This window comes from Bubalus kerabau, chromosome 1, assembly GCF_029407905.1.
Source record: "Bubalus kerabau isolate K-KA32 ecotype Philippines breed swamp buffalo chromosome 1, PCC_UOA_SB_1v2, whole genome shotgun sequence".
In the NCBI taxonomy this organism is placed as follows: Eukaryota; Metazoa; Chordata; class Mammalia; order Artiodactyla; family Bovidae; genus Bubalus; species Bubalus kerabau.
In genome coordinates, this window is record NC_073624.1 from 97,437,959 (window position 1) to 97,456,381 (window position 18,423).

Here is an 18,423-nt window from a genome sequence, read left to right on the forward strand (position 1 = left end):
TTGACCCTAGGTGAGGCCTGGGAGCAAATAACAAAACTAACCTAATCCTTTAAAATCTAATGAGAAAGCAAGTAGGTACATGTATTTTAGAGCTAAAATGGCTTTCAAATGATTTCCATGGTGTTCCAATGGCCAAGACTCTGTGCTTCCAATGCATGGGGTCAGGGTTCAATCCCACATGCCACAAGTAAAGATCCTTCGTATCTCAACTAAGACCTGACACAGCTAAATAAAAATAAATTTTAAAATTAAATAAATTAAACAGCTTTCAAGTTTGTTGAAAGAAATTAAAACCCAATCATTTCATGTGAAATGTAGCATTATTTTTACAGTTCAGCTATACAAGTTGCAGACATTTGAAGAGATGCATATCAATCCAATAAGGGAGTCCTTTATTTCTGCAAACCCTAACTGAAACTTTTAAATCCACAGTTGGACTCTGAATCTTGAATTTAGAAAGTGTAAAGGCTTCACCTAACACAGAATTTACCTAATCCAGTATTCACCTAGCCCATGAATTAGAAATAAGCCAAATGCGTGAGAAAGCCCATCTTATATGCAATCGCTGTTTTGTATGGGTTCCATGTTCTAGTTCAGTTGCCAGCCAAATCCTGTGCACAGAGGACAGGCTGACACCTGGCATAATTCCTGATAACACACTAGCAGAGCATACAAGTTGTGACATCTTCAGCAGTCAAGTACCTCTCAAAGATTCTGTTTCTTTAATGGGGATAAAAATAAATATTTCACAAGACTGTAAAAGAATTAAATGAGATGATACAGATCAAGTTTTTAGCGCTGTGTCTACCACCCACTCCCCAATATAAGACTCTTAATGTAATATTCAGCCTCTTGTTGTTCTGTTGCTAAGTCGTGTCTGACTCTTTGCGACCCCATGGGCTGCAGCACACCAGGCTTCCCTGTCCTTTGCTATCTCCTGGGGTTTGCTCAGATTCATGTCCACTGAGTGGGTGATGCTATCCAACCATCCCACCCTCTGTCATCCCCTTCTCCTCCTGCCCTCAGTCTTTCCCAGCCTCAATGTCTTTTTCAGTGAGTCGGTTGTTTGCATCAGATGGCCAAAGTATGGGAGCTTCAGCTTTAGTGACAGTCCTTCCAGTGAATATTCAGGGTTGATTTCTTTTAAGATTGTTCAGCCTCTTAGTGAGAGATATATACTGTTTTGTTGTGTGCTTAAGAAATTCATATTCATTCTCTGTATTTGTCATGATGCGCATTTGAAGTTAATATTTTAATGCAACCCTCTTTATACGAGTTTATTGTATACATCAGAGAAGAGCAGTAGACAGACAGAAAATGCATCTACATTAATTTTTTAAATTCACATATTTAAAAAGAAGTTCAGTAACTTTTCACATTTAGAGGTTAATGCACAGGAAAATGCTAGTAATAAAGTATTTCTTGGATGTCTCAAAATGCTGAAAAAAATGAACAGATGCGCAAACACATTAAGATTTAGTTTTAGATTAATTAAGCCCATGAAGTCCCCATACAATACACCTTCCAGTTCCAATTTCTCCTTTTAGGCACAAGCAAGTTGCTACATTATTCATAATGTTTCACAGTCACCATTGATGAAGTTGAACTACAGGGGCAAGTTTAAATAGCCCTTTGTTTTCAGAACTATCCATCCTATTAGGAAGAATTCAACACGCTTCAAAGAATAAGAGCAGAATTTTTAAAGCCCAGATTCTACTCATAAAATCAGAATGAAGAAAACCAGTAACATCTGTGCAACATGGTGCAGCATTTTTTACAGAAGACTGTTAAAGGCTATTAGATCAGATCAGATCAGATCAGTTGCTCAGTCGTGTCCGACTCTTTGCGACCCCATGAATTGCAGCACGCCAGGCCTCCCTGTCCATCACCAACTCCCGGAGTTCACTGAGACTCACGTCCATCGAGTCAGTGATGCCATCCAGCCATCTCATCCTCTGTCTTCCCCTTCTCCTCTTGCCCCCAATCCCTCCCAGCATCAGAGTCTTTTCCAATGAGTCAACTCTTCGCATGAGGTGGCCAAAGTACTGGAGTTTCAGCTTTAGCATCATTCTTTCCAAAGAAATCCCAGGGCTGATCTTCTTCAAAATGGACTGGTTGGATCTCCTTGCAGTCCAAGGGACTCTCAAGAGTCTTCTCCAACACCACTGTTCAAAAGCATCAATTCTTCAGCACTCAGCCTTCTTCACAGTCCAACTCTCACATCCATACATGACCACAGGAAAAACCATAGCCTTGACTAGACGAACCTTGTTGGCAAAGTAATGTCTCTGCTTTTGAATATGCTATCTAGGTTGGTCATAACTTTCCTTCCAAGGAGTAAGTGTCTTTTAATTTCATGGCTGCAGTCACCATCTGCAGTGATTTTGGAGCCCAAAAAAATAAAGTCTGACACTGTTTCCACTGTTTCCCCATCTATTTCCCATGAAGTGGTGGGACCGGATGCCATGATCTTTGTTTTCTGAATGTTGAGCTTTAAGCCAACTTTTTCACTCTCCACTTTCACTTTCATCAAGAGGCTTTTTAGTTCCTCTTCACTTTCTGCCATAAGGGTGGTGCAATCTGCATATCTGAGGTTATTGATATTTCTCCCGGCAATCTTGATTCCAGCTTGTGTTTCTTCCAGTCCAGCGTTTCTCATGATGTACTCTGCATATAAGTTAAATAAACAGGGTGACAATATACAGCCTTGACATACTCCTTTTCCTATTTGGAACCAGTCTGTTGTTCCATGTCCAGTTCTAACTGTTGCTTCCTGACCTGCATACAGATTTCTCAAGAGGCAGATCAGGTGGTCTGGTATTCCCATCTCTTTCAGAATTTTCCACAGTTTATTGTGATCCACACAGTCAAAGGCTTTGGCATAGTCAATAAAGCAGAAATAGATGTTTTTCTGGAACTCTCTTGCTTTTTCCATGATCCAGCAGACGTTGGCAATTTGATCTCTGGTTCCTCTGCCTTTTCTAAAACCAGCTTGAACATCAGGAAGTTCACGGTTCACATATTGCTGAAGCCTGGCTTGGAGAATTTTGAGCATTACTTTCCTAGCGTGTGAGATGAGTGCAATTGTGCAGTAGTTTGAGCATTCTTTGGCATTGCCTTTATTTGGGATTGGAATGAAAACTGACCTTTTCCGGTCCTGTGGCCACTGCTGAGTTTTCCAAATTTGCTGGCATATTGAGTGCAGCACTTTCACAGCATCATCTTTCAGGATTTGGAATAGCTCAACTGGAATTCCATCACCTCCACTAGCTTTGTTCGTAGTGATGCTTTCTAAGGCCCACTTGACTTCACATTTCAGGATGTCTGACTCTAGGTCAGTGATCACACCATCGTGATTATCTGGGTCATGAAGATCTTTTTTGTACAGTTCTTCTGTGTATTCTTGCCATCTCTTCTTAATATCTTCTGCTTCTGTTAGGTCCATACCATTTCTGTCCTTTATCGAGCTCATCTTTGCATGAAGTGTTCCTTTGGTATCTCTGATTTTCTTGAAGAGATCCCTAGTCTTTCCCATTCTGTTGTTTTCCTCTATTTCTTTGCATTGATCGCTGAAGAAGTCTTTCTTATCTCTTCTTGCTATTCTTTGGAACTCTGCATTCAGATGTTTATATCTTTCCTTTTCTCCTTTGCTTTTCACTTCTCTTCTTTTCACAGCTATTTGTAAGGCCTCCCCAGATAGCCATTTTGCTTTTTTGCATTTCTTTTCTATGGGAATGGTCTTGATCCCTGTCTCCTGTACAATGTCACGAACCTCATTCCATAGTTCATCAGGCACTCTGTCTATCAGATCTAGGCCCTTAAATCTATTTCTCACTTCCACTGTATAATCATAAGGGATTTGATTTAGGTTATACCTGAATGGTCTAGTGGTTTTCCCTACTTTCTTCAATTTCAGTCTGAATTTGGCAATAAGGAGTTCATGGTCTGAGCCACAGTCAGCTCCCGGTCTTGTTTTTGCTGACTGTATAGAGCTTCTCCATCTTTGGCTGCAAAGAATATAATCAATCTGATTTCGGTGTTGACCATCTGGTGATGTCCATGAGTAGAGTCTTCTCTTGTGTTGTTGGAAGAGGGTGTTTGCTATGACCATTTTCTTGGCAAAACTCTATTAGCCTTTGCCCTGCTTCATTCCGTATTCCAAGGCCAAATTTGCCTGTTACTCCAGGTGTTTCTTGACTTCCTACTTTTGCATTCCAGTCCCCTATAATGAAAAGGACATCTTTTTTGGGTGTTAGTTCTAAAAGGTCTTGTAGGCAATCTATAAAGTAAAACAGGTATTCAGTTACAGAACTTTGAGCGCTGTCTACATAAGTGCTATTTGACAAAAGAAATGAAATCAGCTACAGTATGAGGAGCACATAAGCACAGAGTTTTACCCACTAGAGTGATCTGTATGAATGACAGTTCACAGGCAATCAAGTATTAATATGTCCTTTCCCTAATTTTTTTAATATGATCATTTGATTTTTTTTTTTTTGGAGGGATACTTGATTTTTCTTTTTTTTTTCTTTTTTTTAATTTTTATTTTATTTTTAAACTTTACATAACTGTATTAGTTTTGCCAAATATCAAAATGAATCCGCCACAGGTATACATGTGTTCCCCATCCTGAACCCTCCTCCCTCCTCCCTTCCCATTCCATCCCTCTGGGTCGTCTCAGTGCACCAGCCCCAAGCATCCAGTATCGTGCATCGAACCTGGACTGGCAACTCGTTTCATACATGATATTTTACATGTTTCAATGCCATTCTCCCAAATCTTCCCACCCTCTCCCTCTCTCACAGAGTCCATAAGACTGTTCTATACATCAGTGTCTCTTTTGCTGTCTCGTACACAGGGTTATTGTTACCATCTTTCTAAATTCCATATATATGCGTTAGTATACTGTATTGGTGTTTTTCTTTCTGGCTTACTTCACTCTGTATAATAGGCTCCAGTTTCATCCACCTCATTAGAACTGATTCAAATGTATTCTTTTTAATGGTTGAATAATACTCCATTGTGTATATGTACCACAGCTTTCTTATCCATTCATCTGCTGATGGACATCTAGGTTGCTTCCATGTCCTGGCTATTATAAACAGTGCTGCGATGAACATTGGGGTACACGTGTCTCTTTCCCTTCTGGTTTCCTCAGTGTGTATGCCCAGCAGTGGGATGATGCTCAACATCACTCATTATCAGAGAAATGCAAATCAAAACCATTATGAGGTACCATTTCACACCAGTCAGAATGGCTGCGATCCAAAAGTCTACAAGTAATAAATGCTGGAGAGGGTGTGGAGAAAAGGGAACCCTCTTACACTGTTGGTGGGAATGCAAACTAGTACAGCCACTATGGAGAACAGTGTGGAGATTCCTTAAAAAACTGGAAATAGAACTGCCTTATGATCATTTGATTTTTTAAGTGATTTATTTATTTAATTCTGGGGGGCTGCCCTGGATCTTTGTTGCTGGGCACAGACTTTCCCTAGTTGAGGTGAGCAGGGGCTGCTCTTCCGTGTGGTGCACAGGCTTCTCATTGCAGTGGCTTCGCTGGTGGAGCACAAGCTCTAGGCGCTGGGGCTTCCGTACGTGCGGCACGTGGGGTCAGCAGATGTGGTGCACTGGCTTAATTGCTCCAAAACATGTGGAATCTTCCTGGACCAGGGATTGAACCCATGTCTCCTGCATCAGCAGGCGGATTCTTATCCACTGTACTATCAAGGAAGTCCTTTCCCTAACTTTTCATGCTTTGTTTCTAATTGTTTCAGCAAGTGCACATTTTAAATCATTACATTTGTGGTGGACTTTGGTGAACATTTTTCTAACTGAATAACCAAGAATCATTTCCATCTTCACCCTTCCTAATAGGACCCCAAGTTTATTTAATATTCACCATTCCTTCCACAGCCCACATGCCTTAGAGGCAGTGATGCCATTCAATCATCTCATCCTCTGTTATCCCCTTCTCCTCCTGCCCTCAGTCTTTCCCAGTATCAGGGTCTTTTCCAGTGAGTTGGCTCTTCTTATCAGGTAGCCAAAGGACTGAAGCCTCAGCTTTAGCATCAGTCCTTCCAATGTATATTCAGGGTTGATTTTCATTCAGATTGACTGGTTTGATTTCCTTGCAGTTCAAGGGACTCTCAAGAGTTTTCTCCAGCACCAAAACTTGAAAGCATCAATTCTTTGGCACTCAGCTTTCTTTATGGTTCAATTCTCATATCCATAAATGACTACTGGAAAAACCATAGCCTTGACTAGATGGACCTTTGTTGGCAAAGTGATGCTCTGCTTTTTAAAATGCTGTCTAGTGCTGTAGTTCAAAGGGGCCATAAAGACTAGGACACGACTTAGCCACTGAACAACAACAGCAAACGTTTGTCATACCCTTTCTTCCAAGGAGCAAGAGTCTTTTAATTTCGTGGCTGCAGTCACTGTCCACAGTGATTTTGGAGACCAGGAAAATAAAATCTGTCACTGTTTCCATTTTTTCCCTATCTATTTGCCATGAAGTGATGGGACCAGATGCCATGATCTTCATTTTTTGAATATTGAGTTTTAAGCCAGTTTTTTCACTCTCCTATTTCACCCACATCAAGAGGCTTCTCTTCACTTTCTGCCATTAGACTGGTATCATCTGCATGTGAAAGTGTTAGTCCCTCAGCTGTGTCTGACTCTTTGTGACCCCATGGACTGTAGCCCTCCAGGTTCCTCTGTCTATGGAATTCTCCAGGCAACAATACTGGAGTGGGTTGCTATTCCCTTCTCCAGGGGATCTTCCCGACCTAGGGATCAAACCTGGATCTCCTGCACTGCAGGCAGATTCTTTACCATCCAAGCCTCTCTGCATATCTTCTCTAGTAATATACGTAAATCAATACAGAACCATGCCACAGGCACTTCATCTTCAGGAGTCAGTGAGATAGAAGGACCATAATAGAAAAGAATACACACTGGTTCTAGTTCCAACCCTTTCCTTTACTACTTGTGTGGTTTTGGTCAAATTATTGAATTTTCTAAGTCTCAGTTTCCCCATTTCTAAGAGGAAATAAATATCTTACAGACCAACAGTCTTCTTACATTGTTAAACTGCTCTGAATATGTCGCTTGGTTTCTGAACCCTAGGTGCCTATATAGCTGAAAAAAAAAAAAAATTTTACATTGAACTCTTTTAGTGTATCGACACATATTTTAGCATGATGGCAAACAGAATTCTGTCCAGAATTAAATTTCGATCCTTTACAAAAGTAGCCACTTTGATTCTTTGGTGTTTTGAAAAGATGTATTTTTTCTCTCCTTTCAGCTCTTTAAACACGATTTCAACCATTACATTTCTAGGCTTCCTCTCCCCATTGAGAACAAGGATGCATGGTTTGCCTCCCAGCTGGTTTGTCCTGTGGTCCTAAGATGGGCACTGTGTGGGAATGACAGGAACAAATGCCACTGTAGCACTTGCCACATCCCTGAAGTGACAGACCTGGAATATGATCACCTAATATTTGACCAGCTGTCCTCTGTGGATCAGATCATTATCGTCTATGTGTTCTCAGCTAAGAAGAAGGACAGGACTATGAGAGAAATGGCCAAACTGTACACGAAACTGAATAGACATAGAAGCATGCCTTGCATTCAGGTGAGTATCGTGTGTATAAAGGCAGCCTGTATAATAATGTTTACTTGGAAGTTATATCTTCGTATATTTCCTCAGCCACACAAAGGATCATTCAGTTCAGTTCAATTGCTCAGTTGTGTCCGACTCTTTGCGACCCCATGGACTGCAGCACGCCGGGCCTCCCTGTCCATCACCAACTCCCGGAGTTTACCCAAACTCCTGTCCATTGAGTCGGTGATGCCATCCAACCATCTCATCCTCTGTCATCCCCTTCTCCTCCCACCTTCAATCTTTCCCAGAATCAGGGTCTTTTCCAATGAGTCAGTTCTTCATATCATGTGGCCAAAGGATTGGAGTTTCAGCTTCAACATCAGTCCTTCCAATGAACACCCAAGACTGATCTCCTTTAGAATGGACTGGTTGGATCTCCTTGCAATCCAAGGGACTCTCAAGAGTCTTCTCCAACACCACAGTTCAAAAGCATCAATTCTTAGGTGCTCAGCTTTCTTTATAGTCCAACTCTCACATCCATACATGACCACTGGAAAAACAATAGCCTTGACTAGATGGACCTTTGTTGACAAAGTAACATCTCTGCTTTTTAATATGCTGTCTAGGTTGGTCATAGTTTTTCTTCCAAAGAGCAAGCGTCTTAATTTCATGGCTGCTATCACCATCTGCAGTGATTTTGGAGCCCAAAAAAATAAAGTCAGCCACTGTTTCCCCATCTATTTACCATGAAGTGATGGGACTGGATGCTGTGATCTTTGTTTTCTGAATGTTGAGCTTTAAGCTAACTTTTTCACTCTCCTCTTTCACTTTCTTCAAGAGGCTCTTTAGTTCTTCACTTTCTGCCATAAGGGTGGTATCATCTGCATATCTGAGGTTATTGATATTTCTCCCAGCAATCTTGATTCCAGCTTGTGCTTCATCCAGCCCAGCATTTCTTATGATGTACTCTGCATATAAGTTAAATAAGCAAGGTGACAATATATAGCCTTGACATACTCTTTTTTCCTATTTGAGGATCATGGAAGGAGTTTTTCCTCCATTTTTCTAAGTTGAGGTATGGCCTTCCTATAACAAAGATCACAAATCTTAATGATATGTAGATGAATGAACTTTCACCTGTATATACACCTATAAAAGCACCACTCAGATCAAGATATAGAGTATTTACAGACCTGAAAAAGCTCCCTCTTGCCCCTTCTCAGTCAATATTCTACCACCTAATCATCTCAGGTAACCACTATTCTGACTTCTATCACAATAAATTAGTTTTTTCTGTTTTAAATCTTCATATACATAGAATTATCCCTGGAGGAAGTCATGGCAACCCACTCCAGTATTCTTGCCTGGAGAATATCATGGGCAGAAGGTTAATTTATTTAGGATAAAAGAGCTGGACACAACTGAAGTGACTTAGCATGCATGCCTGCAGATGTGGAATCATACAGTGTGAACATTTAAAAATACACAGTATACTTTTGTGTTTCCTCTGTCAGAGGATAAGAATGGTAAATACCAGTCATGCCAACATGCTCCTATTCTGCATACACGGCAGACATTGCTGCTGCTGCTGCTGCTGCTGCTACTATGTCGCTTCAGTCGTGTCCAACTCTGTGCGACCCCATAGATGGCAGCCTACTAATCCATTATTTTCAACTGAGCCTGGACTGGGCCCTAACTCTTATTTGTGGTTGTATTTCAAATAGCCACTAAAAGTTGATCTGAGAAGGCACTAATGAAACATCTTCTACATGATAGCCTTTACACTCAACTCGTTTAATAAATCTCTGAATCTTTTTTTCCCCCAGTGTTTAACAATTTTATTTTTTATATTTCTATGTGGTCATTTTTAAAATTTACATTTTAATTGGAGGAAAATTGCTTTACAATGCTGTGTTGGTTTCTTCTGTATAACAACGTGAATCAGTCATAATATATATATATATATCTCCCCTCCATCTTGAGCCTCCCTCTCCTCCAGGTCATCACAGAACACTAGGCTTGGCTCCCTGTGTTATGCAGCAACTTCCCACTAGCCAGCTCTTTTACACATAATAGTATATATATGTCAGTGCTACTTTCTCAATTCATCCCACCCTCTCCTTCCCTGACTGTGTCCATGAGTCTGTTCTCAAAATCTGCATCTCCATTCTTTCCCTGCAAATAGGTTCATCAGTACCATTTTTCTAGATTCCACATATATGCTTTAATATAAGATATTTGTTTTTCTTATTCTGACAGTAAGTCTCTAAGTCTTATTCATTCTATTATTGTGACTTTTTTTTTCCTATTTGTTTCGTCATCTCAATCCCAAAGCTTCTGTTTATTTCAGACTTTGATTTTCTCCAGTGGACTCCCTGAAAGTTTCCTGCTTCTGGTCTTGGTTGTTCTGCTATTTCCTGCACATCGAAAGGTGTTCTTTTTAATATCTGAACATGCATCATCTTCTGCTTAAAACCCTCTAAGGATTTCTTATAGAGTCCAGTACAGGTTTCTTTGTGTGACATTGAGGGTCCCTCCCACAGGGGCTTTTCCAGCCCTGCCTGGTCAGTTCATAATCCCAGCCCCACTTATAGCCCTGGGGGATACTTTACAGAACTGTTGAGAGCCCAGGTCTTGTTCTTCATCAGGCTGAAACATGTGAAAGCTGAGGGCTTGGGCCACGTGGCCCCTTGTGGAACTACTTTCAATGAGATGCCTTTTAGGATGTTGCCCTGAATATGCTCTGAGCTTCTTCTGAGGGATGTTATATTATTTGCCACAAGTTTGATGTCCTGGAATTGCAGTGAAGTGTGAAAATTGTCTTTGAATGAGAAGCTAGAAAAGTTTTATTTCCTGTGAGGATCTGGTTGGTTTCTTCTTCCCTGGTAATGAGATTTTTGGTGCCCAACTGAGTTTCTGTTTTCACTTTGCTTGAAAGTACACAGCAAAGTTTTAGACTGAATCATAACAATACAGTAAGAAGTTATGGACCACTTATCTAAAATCCATTTCTTCTTTTTGGATCTAGAGCTTCTATTTATATTAAAATCTTCTCATTGTAATTTTTATAATTAATGATTTCCTTTTAGGCTATACTTACCTCCTATAAACCATCTCAGGTTTTTGCTAAAAAAGGCAGAGTGTAAACAACAAATTTAAAATGTAAATTTGGCTGCTAAGTTGCTTCAGTTGTGTCTGACTCTGTGCAACCCCATAGACGGCAGTCCATCAGGCTCCCCCGTCCCTGGGATTCTCCAGGCAAGAACACTGGAGTGGGTTGCCATTTCCTTCTCCAATGCATGAAAGTGAAAAGTGAAAGTGAAGTCGCTCAGTCGTGTCTGACTCTTAGTGACCCCATGAACTGCAGCCCACAAGGCTCCTCCGTCCATGGGATTTTCCAGGCAAGAGTACTGGAGTGGAGTGCCTTCTCCGTAAATTTGGCTAAGGAAGTATTATTTTGTCCAGCAGAGTTGAGAGTAATCTTGCAGGGAGGTGACATGAAAGTTTGTAAGTTTGGATGGTAAAGAAAGAGAATCTGGGCATTACTGGCTGTGTACCTTATGCTTCCAAAAAGTAGATTCTGTTTTAGCTCATAAAAAGGAAAAGAATGATCCCATACCAGTGACAGGACTTCCCTGGTGGCTCAGACGGTAAAGCGTCTGTCTACAATGCGGGAGACCCGGGTTTGATCCCTGGGTTGGGAAGATCCCCTGGAGAAGGAAATGGCAATCCACTCCAGTACTATTGCCTGGAAAATCCCATGGACAGAGGAGCATGGTAGGCTACAGTCCATGGGGTCGCAAAGAGTTAGACACAACTGAGCGACTTCACTTTCACTATACTAGTGACACTGAAGGGAATACACATAAGAATAGAGATGGTTATAAAACACAGGAAATTCACCTGAGAATCCCAGTCTCCTCAAACAGAGTTGTCTGGCCTTCATTCTCTACAGTTCCGCCTAACCAGGGACCTGGTGGTGTGTAGGGGCCTGGTAGAGGCCCCTGATAGTGCTGAAATTGCTGAAGCTGTGCATGGAAGCTGAACAGCAGTGGGAATTCACTGGATACTCTGGTGGAAGCATCCAGGTATACAGACAAAGCTCTCAAAAGGGGGCCTGAGCCCCAGAGGCTGCTGGAGTCCTCTGCTTGCATGCTGGAAGCTTCTGGATGGCAGGATCATGTCTTTTTCACATTAGAGTCCCAATGGCTATCACAGGACCTAAGGATTGATTAACACTTAAAACATATTTATCAAATGAATAAATGGACTGATGAATGAGTAAACGACTCTTCAGCCCGAGGGCCTGATATGGCAGTATATGTGTGTGTGTGTGTGCTTAGTTGTGCTCTACTCTTCGTAAGCTCATGGATTGTAGCCCACAAAGCTTCTCTGTCCATGGAATTTTCTAAGCAAGAACACTGGATTGGGTTGCAATTTCCTGCTCTAGGGGATCTTCCCAACCCAGGGATCAAAACTGCATCTCTTGTATCTTGCATTGGCAGGTGGATTCTTTACCACTGCACCATTTGTGAAGCCTGTGAGGGCATATTGTCACTGCAAATTCTTTTTTGGCCCGATGGAAGGGGCTTCTTGAACTATTTACTTGTGAACTGAGCTAGGTCTCCCCTGAAGAGACAGACAAGCCAAGCCGATGAGAGAGCAAGACTACAGTCAGGAGTTCAACTCCTCACTGGAATGACAAGGTGCATCAAATCCAAGGGCTCTGATATCCTCGGGGTAGCCAGTGCCTGACCGTCCCACACCGTATGTCTGGCAACTCATAGACAGTAAATATTTGCTGAAATGATCAGAAATGGCAAAGTCAAGATAAGCTCAAGAGAGAAAATATTTATTGAGTGCTTACTGTGTTGCAACCACTGTTTTCCTGATTTATCAGTAAATTCTCCAAAGAACCCTAAATAGCTGGCTCTCTGCATAGGCATCTATTGAGCACAGGTCAGTAACTAAGACAAAGGACAGTTATTTATTTGTCCGCTTTTTACTCAGAAGGTGGTGGGGCTGAGGTTCAGACCAGGCAGTCTTACTCTAGTACCTGTGCTCACAAGCACTGTGGCATGCTGCATAGCAGCATGGAGTAGGAAAATCAGCAGCTAAGGGAAGCAAGAGTGGGATTGAATAAGGTGAATGGATTGGGAGGAACGGCTCATATTTAGCACTTCAGGAATATATGCTTGGGCTTGTAGGGGCAGGAGATGTGGAAGGGGCTTTGTATGTATACCCAGCAGGAATTAGGGAGGCCAATGCAGTTGATAAAAGGAGCCATCCCTGGCTGAACCCTTTTAGCAATGAAGAAATAAGTCCAAAATACTAGTAATATCTACTTGGGGCTGTCCATAGGGTGGCAAAGAGTTGGACAAGACTGAGTGACTGAACAACAACAACATTCAGTCCAAGGAGCATTCTTTATTAGCGGAAGCAAGCAGGATCTTTCATTGCTTTGTATGGTCTCTCTTGTTGCTCCAAGGCATCTGGGATTTTAGTTCCCCAATCAGGGACAGAACTCACGTCCCCCACATTGCAAGGCAGATTCTCAACCACCGGACCACCAGGGAAGTCCCCAATGAGCACTTTTGACACGTGAACATTCACTGAGCTCTACAAATGCAGGAGCATGTGATAAGAACTGGTAGGAGCATGTGATAGAAAAATGAATTAGACTTTGATCTTATCCACTAGGAAAAGACAATCCAGAGAACAGACAATCACACACAGTGAACTGAGTGCTTGGTCAGAAGTATGAACACAACATTCAGTCAAGAAGCGTCTTATAGCACCAAGAAGAATTAACTGGACAGAGAACATCTCCCACAAACTGTGTTTTGGAAAGCATGTTGGAATAACGCATGTTGGAAGGCAAGAGGATAGGAAATTGGAAGCTGAATCTGGAAGACTGGAAATAAATCAGTATTAAGGGGTGTGTGTTGAAGGAGCTAGCAACTAGAGGTTCACAAACAACAGACTGTGAGATTTGATAAGGAATTTGAACTCTCCTTGAAAAGTAGAAGGATTCATTAAAGGATTTTAAGCAGAGAAGTAATATGAAGACTTTTTTTTTTTTTAGAAGGATCATTTTGAAAAAACAATCCAGAAAATGTCAGAGTAACAGGGAGGCCTGTTACTATGATGACTTCCCTGGTGGCTCAGATGGTAAAGCGTCTGCCTACAGTGTGGGAGACCCGGGTTCGATCCCTGGGTTGGGAAGATCCCCTGGAGAAGGCAATGGCACCCCACTCCAGTACTCTTGCCTGGAAAATCCCATGGACAGAGGAGCCTGGTAGGCTACAGTCCATGGGGTTGCAAAGAGTCGGACATGACTGAGCAACTTCACTTTCACTTTCACTGTTACTATGAATACGTTTTACCAGGTGAGAAATAATCTGCCAGGACAGTGGGGTTGAAAAAGGATGCTGAGTATGAGTGTGAGTTAGAAGCAAAACTCTCTAAGATTTAATTTGTTGAGTGAGGGAAGAACTTAAGATGTCACTCAGCTTTTCATGTGGACAGTTAGAATAATGGCAGTGCCCCTTGTTGAGAGAGGGAATTCAGGAGGAGAAGAAGAAATGTCTGTTATCTGTCACAGCATAACAAAACACCTAGAAACTTTGAAATCTTAAAAACAACAGTCACGTGTGTGCTCATGACTGGCTTGGCTATGCTTCAGGTAGCACTGATTGAGGCAGGATGAAGAAGGCCAGAGGATTCAAGAGCAGGCTCATTCACAAGGCTGGCAAGTAGTGCTGCTGCCATTTGGGAGCTCACACTTATGGTCGCGGGCCAGGGGTCTCTGTCCTCCTCATGAGGGCCTTTCCACATAGCTTCTCAGATTTTCTCACAACATGGGGTCTGTGTTTTGAAAAGGAATATCCCAAGAGGTGAAAATGCAAGCTGGAGATCTCTTAAGTTACACAGTATGCAATTGGTTAAAGGATGCCACTGAGCCAGCCCGGATGACTGGAAATAGATTCCCATTACTCGAGGAGTGGCATGGCAAAGGACTGATAGCCATCTTTAATCTGCCATAACATTATTTGAAGAAAAAGATGAAAAATTCAGATTGGGAATGCTGAGTTGAGGTCCCCAAATGACATCAAAATGGAGACATCAAGAAATAGGCAATTCAACCTACAGGTCTGGCTCTGAGCAGAGCACTAACTTTGGAAGATGTTTGATGTAGACATGAAGAGTGCTTAAAATTATGGGTTACCCAAGGAGTGTGTGAAGACACTGAATGGTCGGAGGTAAGAATGGAGATTTTAGTACAGTACAAATTTAGAGGCTAAGTGTAGAAAAGTTGTGCATGATAAAGACTAGGATGGAAAACAGAGAAATAGAAAGATAACAGAAGAGAATGCGGCCACAGAAATGCAGGAGACAGAGAAAGAGGTACAATTCAAAAATGTTAAATGCCATGAAGCAGTGAAATAAGAAAAGAAACACGAAATTGTCCCCTGGGCTTGGCAATACAGAGAGGTCTTTGGTGAGCTTATATGTGCGTGCGTGCATGGGTGCTCAGTCATTCAATCATGTCCAACTCTTTCTGACTCCATAGACTATAGGCCGTCAGGCTCCTTTGTCCCTGGGATTTCCCAGGCAAGAATACTGGAGTGGGTTGCCATTTCCTATTCCAGGGAATCTTCCCAACCCAGAGATTGAACCCATGTCTCCTGCTTTGACAGGCGATTTCTTTACCACTGTGCCACCTGGGAAGCCTGGTGAACCTATGAAGGCATTTCTAATAGAGAGGTGGGGATAGAGTCTAGAATTTTTGATTCAAAGATACAAATACTGATGAATGGAGCAAAAGATTTGTTACTTGGGCTTCAATATCTTTACAATTTCCCTTTGTCTTTTCTCAGTGTCGTTCAGATGCCTTTCGATTGATGAAATACAACATCATCACTGCATCCAAATTTACTAGTAGCAAAAGTCCACTTCTGGTTCAAAGGCACAATGTCATCCCAGGAATTTTTTTGGTATGTGCTTTGAGATATATAACTCTTTGACTGTTGTGTATGTTGTTTGCCAGACTTAGAGATAATTCACAGAGTGCACAGAGGCTATAAGAATGCAGAAATGGATCAGCTTGTATCACAACATTTTGTGGTACTTCCTTGACTGCAGATCTTAGCCTTATAATTACTCCTAGTGAAGTTAAAAGTTGGATATCATTTAACATTAAGGTGACCAAAGGGGGTAATGATAATCAATTCATAAAATTGTAAAAATTTAGTAAAATAATGTGCATAAATTGCCTGTTTCAATTCCTGGCACATCATGGGCAGGTAGTAAGTGTTAATTCCCTTCCAGCAATTTTTCAATTCAACAAATGTTTATTGAAAGCTCTGTGCCAAGCACAGTACTGGGAACTGAGGATACACAAATAAAAAAAAACCCACATTCCCTCCTGTCATGGAGCTTCTAGTACAGTGGGGAGAGCTGTAGCCTGAAAAGGGTGAAATATGAGCTGGGCTATAAAGATGGGATTCTGGTAGAGGTAAGAAAGAGGAGGAGAAAGAAATTCCAGAGAGAAGGAATATTATTAGAAAGGTGAAGGTTTGGGGTGCAAAACACCTAGAGATATGGTTTTTAGTCCTGTGTCTTGCATTATAACCATGTTATTCTCACCTGGTAGAGGAGAGGACTGGCTCTCAATCCCAACCAATGCTTTAGTGCATGAAAAAATAATGATTTCTAGGCCTTACGCTGGAATAATTAAATCAGAATTTCTGTGGGTGAGACTCAGCATCAGTATTCTCTTCACATCAACTTTATTATGATATATTTTACAAACAATATAATGCACTCACTGTAAAGTGTACAGTCCCAGTGACTTGACAAATGTGGGTATTCATGAAGGCACTTGTATAATCGAGAAAGAAAGCACTGCTGTCCCCCCAGAAGGTTTTCTCTGGCCCTGTAGCTGTAAGTCCTCCCACCTCCAGGCCATCACTGGCACTGTTGGGATTTACTGTCACTGTAGATTGGGTTTGCCTTTTCTAAAATTTCAACTTAGAGCATTCACCCAATAAGCACCCTCTTGGCTGGCTGTTTGGGATATCAGTGCTTTTTAAAGGCTTCCTTAGATGAGTTTCATGAGAAGCAACAACCTGGATGATCTCACAGGACCCTATAGCTAAAAAGGGTACCATGATTTCATCGGCTAGTCTAGAGGTACTTTATAGAAGTTGAATTTTAGGAGTAACAAACGTGATTGCTGTTGTAATAATTAGGATGATTATAACACTAATATTTATAGGCAAACAGCCTGTCACCTTAATTATGAAAGTAAGCCAGTTGGTTGCAAGTGTTCAAATGACAGTTTAGACAAGAGAAAGAGACTCAGACTCAGAGATGGGGCAGAGACTGCATCTGTACTTGTGTTTTGAGATACGTACTAAATAGAGAAAACAGAGGTAGCTCATCCACTATCACTACAGTAAGTTGAGTAACTTGCTCAAATTTCAACCAACATACGCACAAAAAAATCTGTTTTCAGTTTTCAAAATACACATCCCTGTCACTGTGAACAATAAACAATGAGTCTTATTCTGCGGTAGGGAAGTCTTCCCACAGACCTGGCCGGTGATCAAATATCACCCAACTCCTGCAAGCCTATCTGATCCTATGAGTCTTGGCAGACTGCATGTTTGGTTTATAGTCTCTGCTTCCTGTAAATTTACTGGTGGCTTAAAAAAAAAAAAGTACCAGCACAGTGAAAATATATGTCCTCCTCAAGCGGCATTCATCTGTGAAATCCAAATCAAAGACTTATCAGCTGAGGTCCTTCCAGTTCCCTGTAAGAAAATGTCAACCGTTACTCACAATCACCTAAAGCAAACAGGTTCCCACTAAATTCCTGGCTGTCAGAATTCTGGCTTTCAAGCCAAGAGCAAGGCAAAAGCCTCAACCTGCTTAGCTGACTGTCCACTGGGTGACAGTATTGATCCATTTGAAATGAATGTGTTTTGTCTCAGGGCCAGCAAACTCGGAAAGATTGCTGCTGCTGCTGTTAAGTCGCTTCAGTCGTGTCTGACTCTGTGCGACCCCAGAGACGGCCGCCCACCAGGCTCCCCCATCCCTGGGATTCTCCAGGCAAGAACACTGGAGTGGGAAAGATTGCAGCCAGATGGAATTCTGAGGGTCTTGGGGGAAGCTCTGTCTTTCCTCAGGAGCAAGGCAGAATGATTCTGTTTTCTTTGTCTTTCAAGGGAAAATGTGAGGTAAATTGTTCTGATGTAACCACACTGGGCCTGGATTTCTCTGGGCAAAGCAGTACAGATAATGAATGTGATTGTCCGTAAGAAATTAACCTGCGTTTCCCTGACAATGAAGGCAGAAAGCTTGTAAAGAGCACTGTGTGAACAGCTGAAAATTCATTTTAACAGTTTACTTAAATGCATTGGGATGGAACAATTCTTTACCCATGCTGTTCATTCTAATACAAACATGCTAGAGTGGTGGATGTGCATTATCCAGGGCTCTGAAGAGGGACAAGATTGTCTTTGTAGACTGTTATTGACAGATTGCCATGTCGTGGTTTTACATTATTCTATCTATTCCGAACATGATCCTTGTCTTCAAAATGAGAACTAGATAGGCAACAACAAACACTGTACTAAGATTCGGTGTGATCAGTGGAAATGATGGTAGTGTGTATGATAATGCGGTAGAGTAGAGGGAATGGTGGAACAGGTCACATCCTCATTTTAAAAGGACAACACAGGAAGTGAGTTGAGTGCCAGCTGCAGGAGTCTTTAAAAGAGTTGGTCTGAAGGAACAAGGCAGAGGAGTAG

At 41.7% G+C, this 18,423-nt stretch overlaps 1 protein-coding gene across 1 annotated transcript in view; it reads left to right on the forward strand.

The window, feature by feature from the left end:
- LOC129652714 (uncharacterized protein C3orf20 homolog) overlaps window positions 1–18,423 on the forward strand; it is a 79,354-nt gene that overhangs the window by 19,953 nt on the left and 40,978 nt on the right. The window contains exon 5 of the mRNA XM_055581662.1: window positions 7,342–7,636. Within this exon, the coding sequence (XP_055437637.1) occupies window positions 7,342–7,636 (295 nt within the window). The remainder of the gene's footprint in view (window positions 1–7,341; window positions 7,637–18,423) is intronic.